Below are 16,517 nucleotides of genomic sequence, written 5' to 3'. Positions count from 1 at the left end.
TTAATCTCACAATAATTTTCCTTTAGTCTTTTGGAATTCGACATAATTTCTAATATTTATTTGCTAGAGAGAAAATATGGGCACATGACAGCCTCTTGAAGCTGCTAGCAACTCCAAACACTTGGACCACTTTTGTGCATCTGGCTTTACATGGGTACTAGGGAATTGAACCCAGGGTTGCAGGCTTTGAAAGCATGTGCCTTTAACCACTGAGCCCCCTCCCAAGTCCAAATACTATGTAATTTTTGAATACATGTAATTAATGTATGTTGTTAGGTATGGCTAAAGAAAATAAGAACTTACATATGCCAGAATTTAATTATCTAAACAAGGACTGTTCCTTCCAAATCTAGTTAGGAAGCTCCAACATTTCTTCAGAATCTGTAGCCTATTCTCCAATGTTACAATCCTCAGCTTTACCTGATAATATGAACCATAATTCACATCCCTCAGAACAAATGCTGAACAAGTTTGTGACTAGAGGGAGAGTATTTAAAGAAGTTCACAGAACATGGCTAAAGCAGCATCCTTGAAATAAATCTCTAATCTCACAAGAGTAGTAAAATTAAACTCCTGTATTTGCAGTCTCCATGGAGCAGGTGAGGCCCGGTGTGGGGGAACCTCTGACTGACAGACAGACTAGAGGTCCCCAGAGCCATCTGTAGGTCACTGGTCACAGGCGCTGGGCTGCAGTCACTGGCAGAAAGCCTTCAAAGCCCTAGGGAGGAGGCGGCTGTGAAGTGCTGGCGGCCAGGGCGCTCCAGAGAGCCAAAACACGAGGGAGGAGGTCCTCTGGAAAGATGGGCTCGGATGGCGCCGCCCTGAGCACAGGCTGATCTTGGCAGAGCCAGGAGGCAGAGCACCCGCTACACCGCCACTTTCCGTCCGTCTGCCCGCCCGCCAACCCGTCTGTGACCGTTTCTGGAGGCCGAGGCCGCAGGCTGAGACACAGGGAGAGAAGCCCGCACCGGCCTGACGGTGAGTGCTTAGCATAGCCAGATGGAGCCCAGCGCTAGCGAGGCTAAGACAGGAGCACTGCCACGAGGACAGGGCCTGGGCTACAGTGGGAGAGCCTGTGGCTTAACGTGTTTGTATTTCTATCATAATCTTCCATTTCCTTTTCTTGTGTATACATGTATAAAAGTTGTCAAAAGAACTTTTCTGAGCCGGGCGTGGTGGCGCACACCTTTAATACCAGCACTCGGGAGGCAGAGGTAGGTGGATCGCCACGAGTTCGAAGCCAGCGTGAGAATCCAGAGGAATTCCAGGTCAGTTTGGGCTAGAGTAAGACCCTACCTTGAAAAACCAAAAAAAAAAAAGAAAAAGTTTTCTACCGAGAAAAAGTAGGTGTTGATGACTTCAAATATAATGCAGGTTGGGTGTGGTGGCGTACACCCTTTATCCCAGCACTCGGAAGGCCAAGGAAGAGGATCGCCGTGAGTTTGAGGCCAGCAATTTAAAATGTTCAAAGTTTTTGTAAGATGAAGGTTAAAAGTAGTGCTAATTCTATCTAAAAACTTATGTACCTATAAATAATAGAATTAGATACCGCAGGAACCTTTCGAGAGGGCAAGGCCCCTCGGACAGCATTCTCAAACACTGCCGCACTTGGTTGTCATTTCGGTGACAGCCTCGTCCTGACGGGGCGGGGAGCGCGCATGCGCCGCGACAGTCGCCCCGCCCCCGCGCGCGCTCCGTTACCCTTCACTCCCACCTGCCGGCCAATCATCTTCCGCGTCGCTCCGGCCTCATCCCGTGTCCCGGGGGCGCTCGCCGGCGCCTCCAGAGCTCTCTCTCGGCGGAGCCCCTCAGGGTGCCCGGTAAGGAAGCGGGGAGACGGGGGCTTCGCGGCCCGCGGGTGGACTGGCGCCGACAGCACGGGCCGCCTCGGGACGTGCGCAGGCGCCGTAGAAGGAAGGCCGGGCAGGCCGTAGCCAATGAGAGCGGACGGGCGGGCTGGGCGCGGGGCCGGCGTGGAGCGCGCTCCGGGCACCCGGCAGGAGTAGGTGGGGCCGCCGAGCTGAGGGGCCGGGCCGGGCTCGGAAGACGGCGACCGCATCGCCTCTCTGCGAAGCGAGAAGGCGCACCGGCTTTGAAGCGTTCAGTGTGTCCGGTGCCTTCGCCTTACAGTAGAGCCATGATTTCAATCTCCCAGCAAGACATTTACAGAAAGAAGCTAGAGAATCTTAGGTGTTATAACCCATCTAATGAGATTTCCTGATTTTGCCCTTTTCATTTTATTTTTTCCTCTAAGCAGTGGGAGTGGGGAAAAAACAACCTGATTTTTATATCACTTTGAGGGAACAAATTGTTTGCTAAAACCTTACAAGATAGTTACTAAAGGGATATCTTTTGGCACAATTTAACTTGGTTAAAATAAGTTACCTTTCAATAAAAATTAAGCCAAAAGGCCAAAGCTCAATCCCAGCACTTTTACTCGGCAAACAATTTCTGTGTCTGTCAAAAGTAATTTAAGCAGAAGTGAAGGCCTGTAATCACAGCCCTGTGGAGACTGAGGCTGAAGAACGGGGGTTCAGGCCATCCCAAGCCACAAAGAACTGCAGACATGGGGGGGCGGGGACAGAAGCTAGTATCTCTGTTTGATAGATTCAATTAAACTTGTATACTGGTTTGTATATAAATCTCTTCTGCATCTCCCACATCCCATCCAGGGAAGACACCCACCTTCTCCTTACATAACACCTTCCAGTGAGCCCTCTCCCTACTCTTATTTGTTTTTTTAAGTCAGGGTCTCACTAGCCCAGGCTGACCTGAAATTCACTACTTAGTCTTGGGCTGGTCTCAAACTCACACAGATCCTCCTACCTTTGCATTCCCAGGGCTGGGATTCAAGGCATGCTCCACCACACCTGGCTCCCTCTCCCTACTCTTATGTGAAACCCCTAGATTTCCCATTCCTTGCTATTGTTTTATGGTTATCTGCTTGCTTTGGTTCTCCTAGACTCGGGTTTTGTAAAGATGGGGATTGTGTTAACACTACATAAACCTGGCACAAATAACTGGGTAAATGCCTTTTGAATTGGTGGATTTCGGACCCAGAAGGTCTTCCAAGTCCGGTGAGACATGCACTATCTTTAGTTGTTTGTCTAGTATGCTGAGGCTCTTTCTAAATAGAAGAATGTGAGTTCTGTGGAATATTGACAGAAACCACCAGCAAGAATTCATCAGCAGATAGGAAGCCTACAGTTGATGTGGCTGACAAAAGCTTTTGGAGCTAGTGTCCAAGCACAGGCGAGCACTCCTGTTCTGAAGCAGGATGTCTTCAGTCCCCTGACAGTCATTTGATTTTCTGTGTAGCTCTCTGCAGAAGAGAGGGCTGCCAGCTGCTTGCTATGTAGCCTGAGTTCTTTTCCGAGATCTCTGCACAGGTGAAGCTGCACTTCGTGTATCACAGAAAAGAATTGCACAAGTTTGTTAAGAAAGATTTTAATGTAGACACGAGGGTATCCATGCAAAACACAGCTCTCAAATCAAAGACAATAATAATAGTTTATTCTGAGCCAGATACAAATGACTGTGATCTGGAAGCATGAATTCATTTTGACCCTGAATAACATGTAAACATGATTATATGAACTTTCATAGTCACAGAACAAAATAAAGACACAAATAAAGGCATTTGCCAAATACACTGGCGAGACAATTGGCTATAGCAAAGCAAGGAAATATCTGGTATAGGTTTCAGAGATACTACCTGATGACTTAGCCTTTGGGTTGGTGGAACCTTGATATGGGGATCTGGGGTGCTTTCTCAACTCGTTTTGTTTTGTTTTTTGAGATGGGGTTTCATTCTAGCCCAAGCTTACCTGGAATTCACTATGTAGTCTGAGTTGAAGGTGGCCTCAAACTCATAGCAACCCTCTTAACACTGCCTCTCAAGTGCACCACCAAGCCCGGCTCAACTTTTTTTTTTTTTAATATTTTTGATTTTATTTATTTGAGAGAGAGAGAAAGAGGCAGATAGAGAATGGGTGCACCAGGGAATTCAGCTGCTGCACACAAACACCAGACACTTGTGCCATCTTGTGCATATGATTTGCATGGGTCCAGGGGAATCCTGGGTCCTTTGGCTTTATAGGCAAACACCTCAACTGCTAAACCACAACTCTTGGTTGGGCTTTAATCCAGGAATTGAATGCTGGACTGTCATGGTCACACAAAACTTCCACTGAGCTAGTGGCTTCCAGGTTCTTGTCTTATAAATCAAAGAATTGAAATCCACAGACCAGAGGGTAAAGTTAAAAGAGATTTTATAGCTGGTAGCACATGCCTTTAATACCAGCACTCGGGCAACAGAGGTAGGAGGATCACCATGAGTTTGAGGCCACCCTGAGACTACAAAGTGAACTACAGGTCAGCCTGAGCTACAGTGAAACCCTACCTTGGAAAAACAAACAAAAAATAGAGAGAGAGAGATTTCGCTAGATTATGGATAGGATTTAAGAGAAGGAATGAAGGCAAAGCTCCTGTACAGCAGGGAGGAGTTCCAGAAATGGAAAGGCCCACTTAGAGACCCAGATTGGAGTCTTTTCTAGGTTTTATTGGGGGTAGAACTGACCAGGGAATGCCAGAATTCCACGTGGTCAGGTTTAATCCAGGAATCTTAATCCCCCATTAAAGGGAACTAGTCTAGGAAAAGGAAACTCCTTTCTAGGGAAGGACTCAGGTTGAGTTTAAGGAACAGCAGATCTAAGGAAGGAAGTCCTTTAGTCAGGAAGAGATGAGGAGAAGCCTGATCTTTCTCTGATCCCTAGCAAAGTGGAGACTGCAAGGACATCCCTCACCTTTACTTTTGGGGCCCTATTACCCCTAAACTGCCTCAATTTACTGGTCTGTAAATTAATATATCTAAAAGATTTTATATGATATTTGAAAGGTTTTTTGTTAGACACAGAGGTGGGCAATTAAGAATGGCTATTAAGGAGACTAAAGATAACCCAAGATAATTTGGATCTGGATCTGCACCATTCCAACTCTCTATAGTCAAAAGGTTCTATCAGCCAGCCTAGTACACTCTTTAAATTAGGTATGTCTGTTTTCTGGGAACTTTATTTCACAAGGGAGAAAAAGAAATTGTACACACTGAAAGGTAGAGGCAAGGGCTTCTCTAGAGAGAGTTGTAGGGCTGGAAAGATGGTTTAGCAGTTAAGATGCTTGCCTGCAAAGCTAAAGAACCAAGGTTTGATTCCCAAGGACCTATATAAGCCAGATGCATAAGGTGGCACATACATCTGAAGTTTGTTTGCAGTGTTCAAAGACCCTGGCATGTCTGGTCTCTCTCTTTCTGTCACTCTTTTTCTCTCACCCCCTCCTTCCCTCTCTCCCTCTTTCTTTTTCTCCCTCTCTCTCAAATAAATAAATAAAAATAATAATACATTTTTTTAAGATTTGTAGGTAAATGTTTTAACAATAGCTCTCTCTGTGTGTGAAAGAGAGAGAAAATCTGGTTGTCAATTTGACAGGCTTTAGAATCACCATAAAAATAAATGTCTTGGCATGTCTGTTAGGGATTTTCTACATTGGGTAATTGAAATGGAAAGACCCACCGTAACTGTCACCATTCCATAGGCAGGATCCTAGACTGTATAAAAAGAAGAGAACTAACTGAGCACAAGCATCTATCATTCTGTTTTGTTTGTTCATTGTTAAAGTGAATGTGACTGGTTCCTGCTGTCATACCTTCCCCACCATGAGTCTGTAGCCTAGACCTGTAAGCTGAAATAAATCCTGGTTCCCTTAAACTGATTTTGATCAGGATTTTGCCTCAGCAACCAAACAGTTAATGGGGAGCGTGTGGTGTGTGTGTGTGTACATGTTTGATTGTGTAGCTTTAGAAATTGCTTTTTTTTTTTTTTTTTTTTTGGTTTTTTGAGGTAGAGTCTCATTCTAGCCCAGGTTGACCTGGAATTCACTATGTAGTCTCAGGTGGCCTTGAACTCAGGGAGATCCTCCTACCTCTGCCTCTTGAATGCTGAGTGCTGGGATTAAAGGTGTGTGCCACCACACCCAGCTGAAATTGCTTTTACTTAAAACATTAATTGAATGTTTTGGGATGCCTGTTTTTATGTAACAAAATTTTTAAAAAGGGCTGAAGAGACGGCTTAGCAGTTAAGGTGCATTCCTATGAAGCCTAAGGATCCAGGTTCAATTCTCCAGGTCCCACATAAGCCAGATGCACATTGTGGCACCTACCTCTGGAGTTTAATAAGATTATAAAGTGGCTTGCTGAAGTGTATAGTATAGACTTTCAGATAAGATAAGAGAGTGGTGGGGCTGGAGGGATGGCTTAGCAGTTAAGGCCTTTGCCTGTAAAGCCAAAGGATCCAGGTTCAATTTGCACAAGGGGCACATGCCTCTGGAGTTCGTTTGCAGTGGCTAGAGGCCCTGGTGTGCCCATTCTCTCTCTCTCTTTCTCCCTCTCTCTCTTTCTCTCTTTGTCTCTTTCTCAATCTCAAATAAATAAATGAACAAAATATATTTTTTAAAAAAGGGTGGGCCATGGTTTACAGATTAGAAAGAAACAGATCAGAAAGGTCAAAGGATTCCTCTCTCTATGTGTATGTGTGTGTATGTGTGACAAGGAAGTCAAGGCATATGTTTTTATTTGAAGCCTAGCCATCTGGGAGAAGAGGCTCCTATTGTTTTGGGGTCCGGTGTTACACAAGACCATCAACTCATGGAATGTGAGGCAAAGTTTTGTTGGGTTAAAAAAAAGAAAAGAAAGAAAAGGGAAAGAAAAAAGTCTGGTATATCAGGTCTGCACCCCAGAGGTCAATCTCAGGGTGCAGCCACGAACTGTTCCAAGTGTCACCCTTTATTGGAAGTAACCACATGATGTTTATAGAAGAAGAAAAAAAGGATGTGAGTTAAACCATAAATCACAATTCACATATGAACGTTTCAGTCATAAAAGTAATTTTAAACATAGTGGGGAATTCAGTGCATCTTAGATGATGGGGAAGAAAGGAACTTGTAAACAGGTCTGTTGGTCAGTTACAGGAAGTGCAGTTATAGGAAGCACCTGGGGGTGTGAGGTAGGCCTATGACCAGGACCCACTTATCTGCCTTTAAGGAGTTTTCTCAACAATGCAGGCCCTGGGTAATGCTATTCAGACCAGCAGAGCCTCCTGTTTACCTGTCATTAGCAGAGCCTCTAGTTTATCTACCACCCCCATCTGATTCAACCAGTGTTTCATTCCATTCTTTTATGAGCTCTTCCAAGGAAGTGACTTCTATTTTTCTCTTAAGATAGGTATAAAAAAATGTACAGAAATACAACATTTTTCTCAGTTTACACTGTTGTCCTCTTATTTTCCCTAGCCGCCTATCCTGCTTCCTAGCTGGTCCTATAAGAAAAAGATCATTAGATCTGAATCTTCTAGTCTTCTTGTGATGAGAAAATTGGGATTCCTTATCAATACACCATTATACCAATGCACTAATAAATTTAGTGTACCTTGGGTTCTTGTCTTATGAATTTAATGAATTAAAATCCATAGACCAGAGGGTAAGAGTTAGAAAGACTTTATTAGATTAAGAGAAAGAAAGAAAAAAGAACAGTGAGCTCTGCTGGAGCCTGCCAGCTGAAAGGGTTTGAGCCTGATGGGGAGTGAGGATTAAGGAAAGACAGAAGAGTGAAAGCATGAACTCCAGTCCAGGGCTGAAGCAAGGCCTTAAGCCAGGACTGAAGACATGGTTTATTTCACAGCATTCCTTTTTATATCTTTTTTACAAACAGTTTTTCCATGGACAAAGACTTTATGAGCTTTACAAGTTACTTATCAAAAAACCTTCCCATTACAGAGTTTTTGCATTTCAATCATTTCTCAGTACAAAGGACCAGCCAAATGGCTGAAGATACCTAATCCTGCTTACAGGTAGGCTATTATGGTTATGCTAATGTCTTGCTGCCAGACGGCTTCCAGACACTGAAGATACACAATCTTACTTGCAGGAAGGCTGCTATAGTTTTGCTATTGTCCTGCAGCCAGAAGCCCAGGGCTATGGATACAAGTCCAGCCAAAATGGCTTCCGACAGAGCTCTTGCCATGTGGAAGGCAGGAGGAAGTACAGTGTCCATGTGGGGGTAAGGAGACAAAGGGTGGCTTACCAGAAACCTGGAAGTTCAGGAGCCAGCCAAGAGAGCTTGTCCCCTGAAAGAATCTATTTATAACCTTATTGTGGGCTTCACCTTCAGGCTCAGGTGAGCCAGAGTGAGGGCTGCTTGGTCTGGGCTAGGAGCTGGCTCAAAAAGAGGCCAGCCAGGCTAGAGAGATGACTCAGAGATTAAGGTGCTTGCCTGAAAAACCTAATGACCTGGGTTCAATTCCCCAGTGCCCACATAAAGCCAGATGCACAAAGTGGCGCATGCATCTGAAGTTGGTTTGCAGTGGCTAGAGGCCTTGGTGTGCCCATTCTCTCTCTCTCCTGTTTGTCTCTTGTCACTGTTTCTTTCTGCATACAAATAAATAAATAAATATATATGGGGGGAAAAAAAAGGAAGACAAAGACACCAGCTATGGTAACAAGTTTTAGAGCTGAGCTTAACTAACCACAATGTCAGGATCAGATTTGAATTCTAGGAAAGGGATACTCCCTCCCAAGGAGGAGCTCAGGTTGTTCATGGAAAAAGAGGTCTAGGAATAGAAAGATAGCTTAGTGGTTAAGGCACTTGCCTGTGAAGCCTAATGATCCATGTTTAACTTTTCATGTCCCACTTAAGCCAGACACACAAGGTGATGCAAGCATACAAGGTTGCATATATGCACAAGGTGGCGCACATGGCTGGAGTTTGATTGCAGTGGCTGGAGGCTCTGGCGTGCCAATTCTCTCACTCCCTTTTTCTCTCTCCCTCTTTCTCTGTCTCTTTCAAAAAATAACTACAAGGCTGGAGAATGGCTTAGCAGTTAAAGCATTTGCCTAAAAAGCCAAAGGACCCAGGTTCAATGCCCCAGGACCCACTTAAGCCAAAGGCACAAAGTGGTGCATGCGTCTGGAGTTTATTTGCAGCTGCTAAAGGCCTTGGTGTGCCCATTTCCCTCTCTCCCTCACTCTCTCTCTCTCTCTCTCTCTCTGTCTGTCTGTTTCAAATAAATAAATAAGTAAAAATAAAAAATATTTTTAAAAATTACAAATAAACTAGGTCTAGGGAACTCCTTTAGGGAAGAGATGAGTAGAATCCAACTTCTCTGATCTCTAGCAAACTGGAGACTGCAAAGGCAGATGTAAGGGCATTTCTGCCATTACTTTTGATGGCGGGGGTGGGGGGCTCCCAGTCTCCCTAACTGCCTCATTCTAAGCATTGATATGCTCAAGTTGATTAAATGGCTGACAATCAGATCTTTTCTGATTTTGTTTACCCTAGTCCTGCCTTTTTTTATTCCAGAAGTGATGAAATTCGGTTCTTAGTCTTGCAAAGTTGAGGACTAACTCAAGAACTATATCCCAGAAAAAGGCAAGCAACCATACTGGCAATCCTACTGGGCTCTGCCATCAATTGACTATACTAAGAATCATTTCTTTTGAGAGAGAGATAGTCTCACTATGTAGCCCAGGCTGGGCTTGAACACTCAATCCTCCTCCTGCCTCAGAATTACAGACATGTATGACCACACCTCATTTTTTTAAATTTCAAGGGATAGAGAGATGTCTCACTGGTTAAGATGCTTGCCTACAAAGCCTAAGGACCCTGGTTCACTTCCTCAGTACCCACATAAAGCCAGATGCACAAGGTGGCTAGTGCATCTAGAGTTAGTTCGTTGCAGTGGCTAGAGGCCCAAATGCACCCACTCTCTCTCTACTTGGGCCTCTCTCCTCCTCTCAAATAAGTAAATAAAATATTTTTTAAAATAATAAAATAAAAATTAAAGTTGTAAACTATACAGGAAACATGGAACTAGTAGTTTAAACAATAAATGTAAAATCAACATTTAATATTTAGCATTCAATAATGTTTCTAATTATCTCTGCCTAAGTTTGTATTAAACAGGTACTTACATAAAGAATTAAAGTGCTCTCTCCCCCTCTCTGTCTGTCTCCCAAATAACTTTTTTTTAAAAAGGGCTGGGGCTGGAGAGATGGATTAGTGGTTAAAGCACTTGCCTGCAAACCCTAAGAATGCATGTTCAAATCTCCAGGTCCCATGTAAGCCAGATGCACTGTGATGCAAACACACAATGTTACACATGTGCACAAGGGAGCAAACACATCTGGAGTTCATCTGTAGTGGCTAAAGGCCCTTGCGCGCGTTCTCTCTCTCTCTCTCTCTCTCTCTCTCTCTCTCTCTCTCTCTCTCTCTCTCATAAGTAAATAAGTAGAAATTTTAAAAGCTGGAGGAGGGAATCAGGTGTGGTGGCGCACACCTTTAATCCCAGCACTCGGGAGGCAGGGTTAGAGGATCACAGCAAGTTCAAGGCCACCCTGAGACTCCATAGTGGGTTCCAGGTCAGCCTAGGCTAGCGTGAGACCCTACCTTGAAAAACCAAAACAGAAAAAAAAAAAAAAAAAAAAAAAGCTAAAGGAGATGGCTTAGCAGTTAAGGCACTTGCCTGTGAAACCTAAGGACCCAGATTCAATTCCCTAGTACCCACATAAGCCTGATGCACAAGTGCCAGGGCATGTATCTAGAGTTTGTTTACAGTGGCTAAAGGCCCTGGCACACCCATTCTCTCTTTCTTCCTCTCCTTCCTCCCCAAATGAAAATATGTAAAAAAGAATTAAAGCTTCAAAGTCTCCTGACAAGCACCCCTCAGAATTTCTTGAGAACATGTCAACAGTCTCTGCTTCTACAGGGCAACTGCGTTTGCAGCAAGTTCCCTCATGCAGGTGCTGCTTAAGAGCCACTGCTTCCTTCCTCCCAGTGCTCTTTGCCAAAGCCATCCTCATCAGGTCACATCCCTGTCAGTCTGCAGAGTCACTCCTAAAGGAGACCTGTAGACAAAATGAAGATAGGATGGACTTTGTGGGGAAGCACCAGCATCCGTTCCAGTTCTTAAACATAGCCAGGAAATATATCCTTGACTTTTTTACAGATAATAACCTCAGATCAATAATTTAGTTGGGTAGATACCAGCGTTATTAACTGACTACCTTTGCTTCATTGTGTTGCCTTTGTTTGTTTCAGAGATTGACTATATGTGGACCTATTTCTGCTCTCTCAGTTCCGTTCCATGAATTTTTTAAGCTTTTTTTAAAAATTTATTTGCATGAGTGAGTGAGTGTGTGAGTGTATGTGTGTGTGCACACACACCAAAGACTTTTGCTGCTGTAAAAGGATGAGCTTCCACGGGAGGCAGAGGTAGGAGGATCGTCATGAGTTCAAGGCCACCCTGAGACTACAGAGTGAATTCCAGTTTAGCCTGGGCTAGAGTGAAACCCGATCTCAAAAAACCAAAAATAAAAAATAAAAATAAAGGGATGAGCTTCTAGCTTTCTGCAGGTGGCTGAGGAATTAAACCCAGGTTATTAGGTTTTGTAAGAAACCACCTTTATCTGCTTACAAAGTCTGCTTTTAACTGCTGAGCCATCTCCCCAAACCCTGTCCCATGAATTTATGTATTCATGCTATACTGACTACCTTAGCCTTTTCTTCTTCCTTTTTTTTTGAGGCAGGGTCTCACTGTAGCCCAGGCTGACCTGGAAGTCACTAGATAGTTATAGGCTAGCCTCGAACACATAGAGATCCTCCTACCTCTGCCTCCTGAGAGTGCTGGAATTAAGTTGCCACACTCAGCTTCATTTTCTTTTTGGCATGAGTATGTAGTATGTGCTGTGTCTGCAAGTGTGGTATATGTACATGGGTGTGCAGATGCTCATTTACATACACTATGGAGGCCAGAGGAGGATGTCCAGTGTCCTCCATCCCTCTTCCACCTAATTTCCTACAGAAAGTCTCACTGAACCTGTTTTACAATTAGACTGGCTGAACAGCAAGCCTCAAATGATTCTTTTGTCTCTGTCTCCCTCATCACTGGGGTAACATGGCCATGGCTGGCCTTTTTTTTGGGGGGGGGTTCAAGGTCACCTCTCACTCTAGCCCAGGCTGACCTGGAATTCACAATGTAATCTCAGGGTGGCCTCAAACTCACAATAATCCTCCTACCTAGCTCTCCCTCCCAAGTGCTGGGATTAAAATTTTGTTTAGTTTTATTTATTTATTTGGAAGTGATGGACACAGAGAGAGAGAGAGAGGCAGATAGAGGGACAGAGGGAATGGACACTCCAGGGCCTGCAGCCACTGCAAACAAACTCCAGACGTGTGTGCCCCTTTGTGCACCTGGCTAATATGGGTCCTGGGGAATCCAGCCTCGAACCGGGTCTTAGGCTTCACAGGCAAGTACTTAACCGCCAAGCCATCTCTCCAGCCCAGGATTAAAGGCATGTACCACCATGCCTGGCTGTGTCTGGCTTTTTATGTGGGTGCTAGGGATTGAACTCAGGTCCTCATGCTCTCTCAGTAACTGAAGCTTCTCCCTGCCATAGCTTTAGAAAAATGTCAGTCTTCCAACTTTATTCTCATACATTGAATTGCTATTCTAGGTCCTTTAGGATTTAAAATCTATTTTTGTCAATACCCACAAAATAACTTGCTGGGGTTGTGAATGGGATTTCATCATAGAACTAATTGAAAAGAACTGATAACTTGAGTATTACATCTTGTTCATGAACATGGTATATCTTCCCACTTAGTTCTTTTTTTTTATCAGTTATTTAGTTTTCTTCCCATAGATTTTGTACATATATTACTAGATTAATACCTAAATATATCATTTGCAGATCAACAGTATAAATAATTATGCTTAATTTTGAATTCTACTTATTTACTTGTTCTGTCTGTTTAATCTCTTAGGCAATTAATGGATACCTGGAAGTTGGTGTGCATATATATTCGGAAATGTTTTGCCACTTGAGACCTTTAAGGAGGTAAGCTATATGGTCCAATCTGTATTTATATGGACAGGGCAAGTCTTTTATATTGAGTTAATTTCAGTTTGTTACTTTTCAGTTTCTAAAACTATTTTACATTGTGATGTAAGACAGGAACAAAAAAGGAAAAAGATCTAGGCATGGTAGCACAAGCCTTCAATCCCAGCATTCAGGAGGTAGAAGTAGAAGGGCCACCCTGAGACTAAATAGTGAATTCCAGGTCATCTTGGGTTAGGAGACCCTACCCTACCTTAAAAGATAAAAATTTAAAAAAAAAAAAAAAAGCCCAGTGTGTTGGCACATGCCTTTAATCCCAGCACAAAAGAGGCAGAGGTAGGAGATTACTGTGAGTTTAAAGCCAACCTGAGGCTACATACTGAATTCTAGGTAAGCCTGGGCTAGAGTGAGACCCTACCTCGAAAAACTTTTAAAAAAAAGGAAAAAGAAATTTTATAGGAGCAGACAAGTCTTCTAAGACTTCATTCAGAAATAAAGTAATTCTTAATTCTGTGTGAAAAGCTTAGTGGAAAAGGCAGATGAAATACCCTCCTATCTCAGTCACATTCCAAATATGCAGAATACATAGTCTCATTTTTAGAGTGAAAGAGAAAATGGCTGTTTTAATAGATAAGCAGCCATCATTCAATGAGTACAACGTGGATAGGTGGGTGTGAGTGACACAGAGAATATACTAGAGCTCAAAAATGGCATAGAAATGGGAAAATGAGGAAGAAAATTGAGGGCATTATGAAATATTTCTTCTTTATGTAGGGGTGGAGAGGTTGTAACCAAGGCTGTCATCAAATTCTTTATGTAGGCAAGGTTGGTTTTGTGTTCCTGATCCACCTCTCTAGTGTTGGGATTACAGACATGAGTAACCACAACCACTTTCTTGAATAAGGGTTTCTATAAGGACTAATTAAGATAAAACTGTAAAGATAAAGAATAATTAGTGGGCTACGGAGATAGCTTAGCTCTTAAAGGCATGTGTTTGCAAAGCCTGTAAGCCCTGGTCAATTTTCTATCATCCACATAATGGTAGATGCAAAGTAGCACATGAATCTGTGATCCCAATGCAACCTATGACAATAGAAGGTGGGACCTGGAGAATCCAGAGCTCATGGCTGCAGCAACAAGAGATCCCGTCTCAAAGAAAGTAGAGTATGGCTGGAGAGATGGCCTAGTGGTTAAGTGTACTTGCCTGCAAAGCCTAAGGACCCAGATTTGACTCCCCAGAACCCATGTAAACCAGATGCATATGGTGGCGCCTGTGTCTGCAGTTCATTTTCAGTGGCTAGAGGCCCTGGCACGTCCATTCTCTCTCCCTTTCCTCTCTCCCTCTCTCTCTCTCTCTCTCTCTCTCTCTCTCTCTCATAATAATAAATAATTTTTTAAATGCTTAGAGTGCTGGGCGTGGTAGCACGTGCCTTTAACTGTAGTACAGACACCTTAAGGTTGTCCACTGATCTCACATACATGCCATGGCACATGCATGCCTACACACATACACACACACACACACAAAAAAAAAAAAATAAGTTTTAAAAATAATTACTGAGGGGGCTAGATGGATGGCTGAGCAGTTAAGGCATTTGCCTACAAAGTCAAAGGACCCAGGTTCGGTACCCCAGGACCCACATTAGCCAGATGCTCAAGGGGGCTCACACATCTGGGGTTTATCTACAGTGGCTAGAGGCCCTGGCGTGCCCATTCTCTCTCACCACTCTTCCTCTGTCAAATAAATAAATAAATAAAAATAAAAACATTTTTTTAAAAAGTAATTACTGAAGGTTTCAAATATTGGACTAAGGAGCAAATCATATCCTACAAGAATTACAAACACCGTCAAAACTATCTGTGAGGAGTACAGTGACTGTGGGACTTCAGAACTGTTAGCCCACTGGTGATGTATAGTATGGTTTAGGAAAAGCCATGCTGCCCAGCTTAGTGTTGATCATCATTGGTTGCAGTGAAAGCAGACAGAAGGAATGATTTCAAGAGGCAATGTAAAGAGAAGCTTTCAAGCTAACTTGAGAACAGGTGGGAGTGGTGAGCTCACTTGGGTCTTGTGCTTCGAAAACATTGAGAAAGGCTGTACCACAGTATCAGAAATAGGAATGTTAAGTCTGGTCTGATGGTGTCTGGCTCCTCCTATAATCCCAACTCTGAGGCTAAAGCAGGAAGCTCTCCAATTTGAGGTCAGACGCATGCACCACCTTCTGCATTTGACTTATGTGGGTTTTGGATAATCAAACCTGGGTCCTTAGGCTTCACAGACAAGCACCTCAGCCACTAAGCCATCTCTCTAGCCCAAAGTTTCTGTCTTCTGTGGTATTTTAGGCTGACTGTTACACAAGGAGAAGTGACATGTGTCTGCTCAAAATAACCAACTCATCTCTTGTGACAGGTTCTGCCTAGAGAAGACACTCCCTCACTGGTTTCACTACTCACGGGCTTTGTCGGGAGCCGAAGCAGTCAATGCCTTGCGCCCTTTCTACTTTGCAGTCCATCCTGATTTCTTTGGACAGCACCCCAGAGAAAGGGTAAACACTTTTTTAACCTGTTATCTGTATTTCTATTTAGTTTATTTATCTGTGATCTAATATAATACAGAGTTCTGTAAGTGGATTATTTTTCCATGGTGTTATGATCAGTGCTTTGAATTAGTTTGAAATATTGGAAATACTAACTTGAAAATGAGTAAATTTTCAAATTAATAAATTTAGTAAATATTTAGAATGTTGAAAACTGAAACCATAACTATTGTTTATATGAAAGCTACCATCAGTTTTACATGAGCAATAAAGTTGCCATGTAAACTCTGGAGCAGAGTGATCATGTTTTCTACTAGTTCTTTGGAGTAAAACAGAATTTGAGAGGGGAAAAGCGTTCTTGGTTTGGTCAAATCTTTGTTCAAAGCTGCACAAGGCAGACGTCCAGAGTCTGACAGTTCTAAGATGCAGTTTCCTCCTGCTGGACCTCATGCCTGCATCAGCAGTGTGCTCACAGAGCATAAAGGAGGTGAAAAACATTGGGGCAAACTTGGTCAGTCAGTACATTTTAACACTAGATAATCATACCACAGAGCCAAATGCACTGGAATTATCTCATTGGTTGTTTTTATCTTCGTTAACACTGAGACCTGATTCAACATGCAGTATGGGGCTTGAATGAGTGAGATCTCTAGATGGCACTGCACCATACATTTCAGCACATAGCTGCTGGGTTGAAGACCTGGCTGTGAGTCCACAATAGGAGGTAAGAGCCAAGAGCCTGCCTTCCCCCTCCCCTGCATTCTGGTCTGTGCACCTGTCTCCCACCATCCATCCCTTTGCAATAAACCCTAGCTGAATATACCAACTTTTCTGAGTTCTATGACCCCTTCAAAGCCACTGCACTTTTAAGTATGGTCTTGTAGACACTGGCCACATGTGCCCAGAGTCTGTCAGCTGGTGTTTTTTGAGTGCCAGCCCTGTGCTGATCCTTTGTGCTAGTGGCTCCTTCCTCTGGAGCTACTGAGACTCTCCCAGGCTGCAGTTCCTCTTCAGAGTCTCTTGTTTCCTCCCAGGTGC

The 16,517-nt window shown here is 43.5% G+C and overlaps 1 protein-coding gene across 2 annotated transcripts in view; it reads left to right on the top strand.

Annotated features, from left to right (window-relative positions):
- Positions 1-854: 854 nt before the first annotated feature.
- The window catches only part of Tcaim (T cell activation inhibitor, mitochondrial), a 48,576-nt gene continuing 32,913 nt past the window's right edge, over positions 855-16,517 (top strand). Inside the window, exons 1-3 of one of the 2 annotated variants that reach the window (XM_045136805.1) lie at positions 855-978; positions 12,869-12,942; positions 15,353-15,488. In XM_045136805.1, coding sequence (XP_044992740.1) covers positions 12,914-12,942; positions 15,353-15,488 — 165 coding nt within the window. In that variant the 5' untranslated portion in view covers positions 855-978; positions 12,869-12,913. Of the gene's footprint in view, positions 979-1,702; positions 1,821-12,868; positions 12,943-15,352; positions 15,489-16,517 lie in introns of those variants that run through there. The other variant, XM_004662130.3, reaches the window with a different exon arrangement.

The sequence above is a fragment of the Jaculus jaculus genome, chromosome 17 (genome assembly GCF_020740685.1).
Source record: "Jaculus jaculus isolate mJacJac1 chromosome 17, mJacJac1.mat.Y.cur, whole genome shotgun sequence".
NCBI classification, from domain to species: Eukaryota; Metazoa; Chordata; class Mammalia; order Rodentia; family Dipodidae; genus Jaculus; species Jaculus jaculus.
This window is presented reverse-complemented; position numbering and strand designations above follow the sequence as displayed.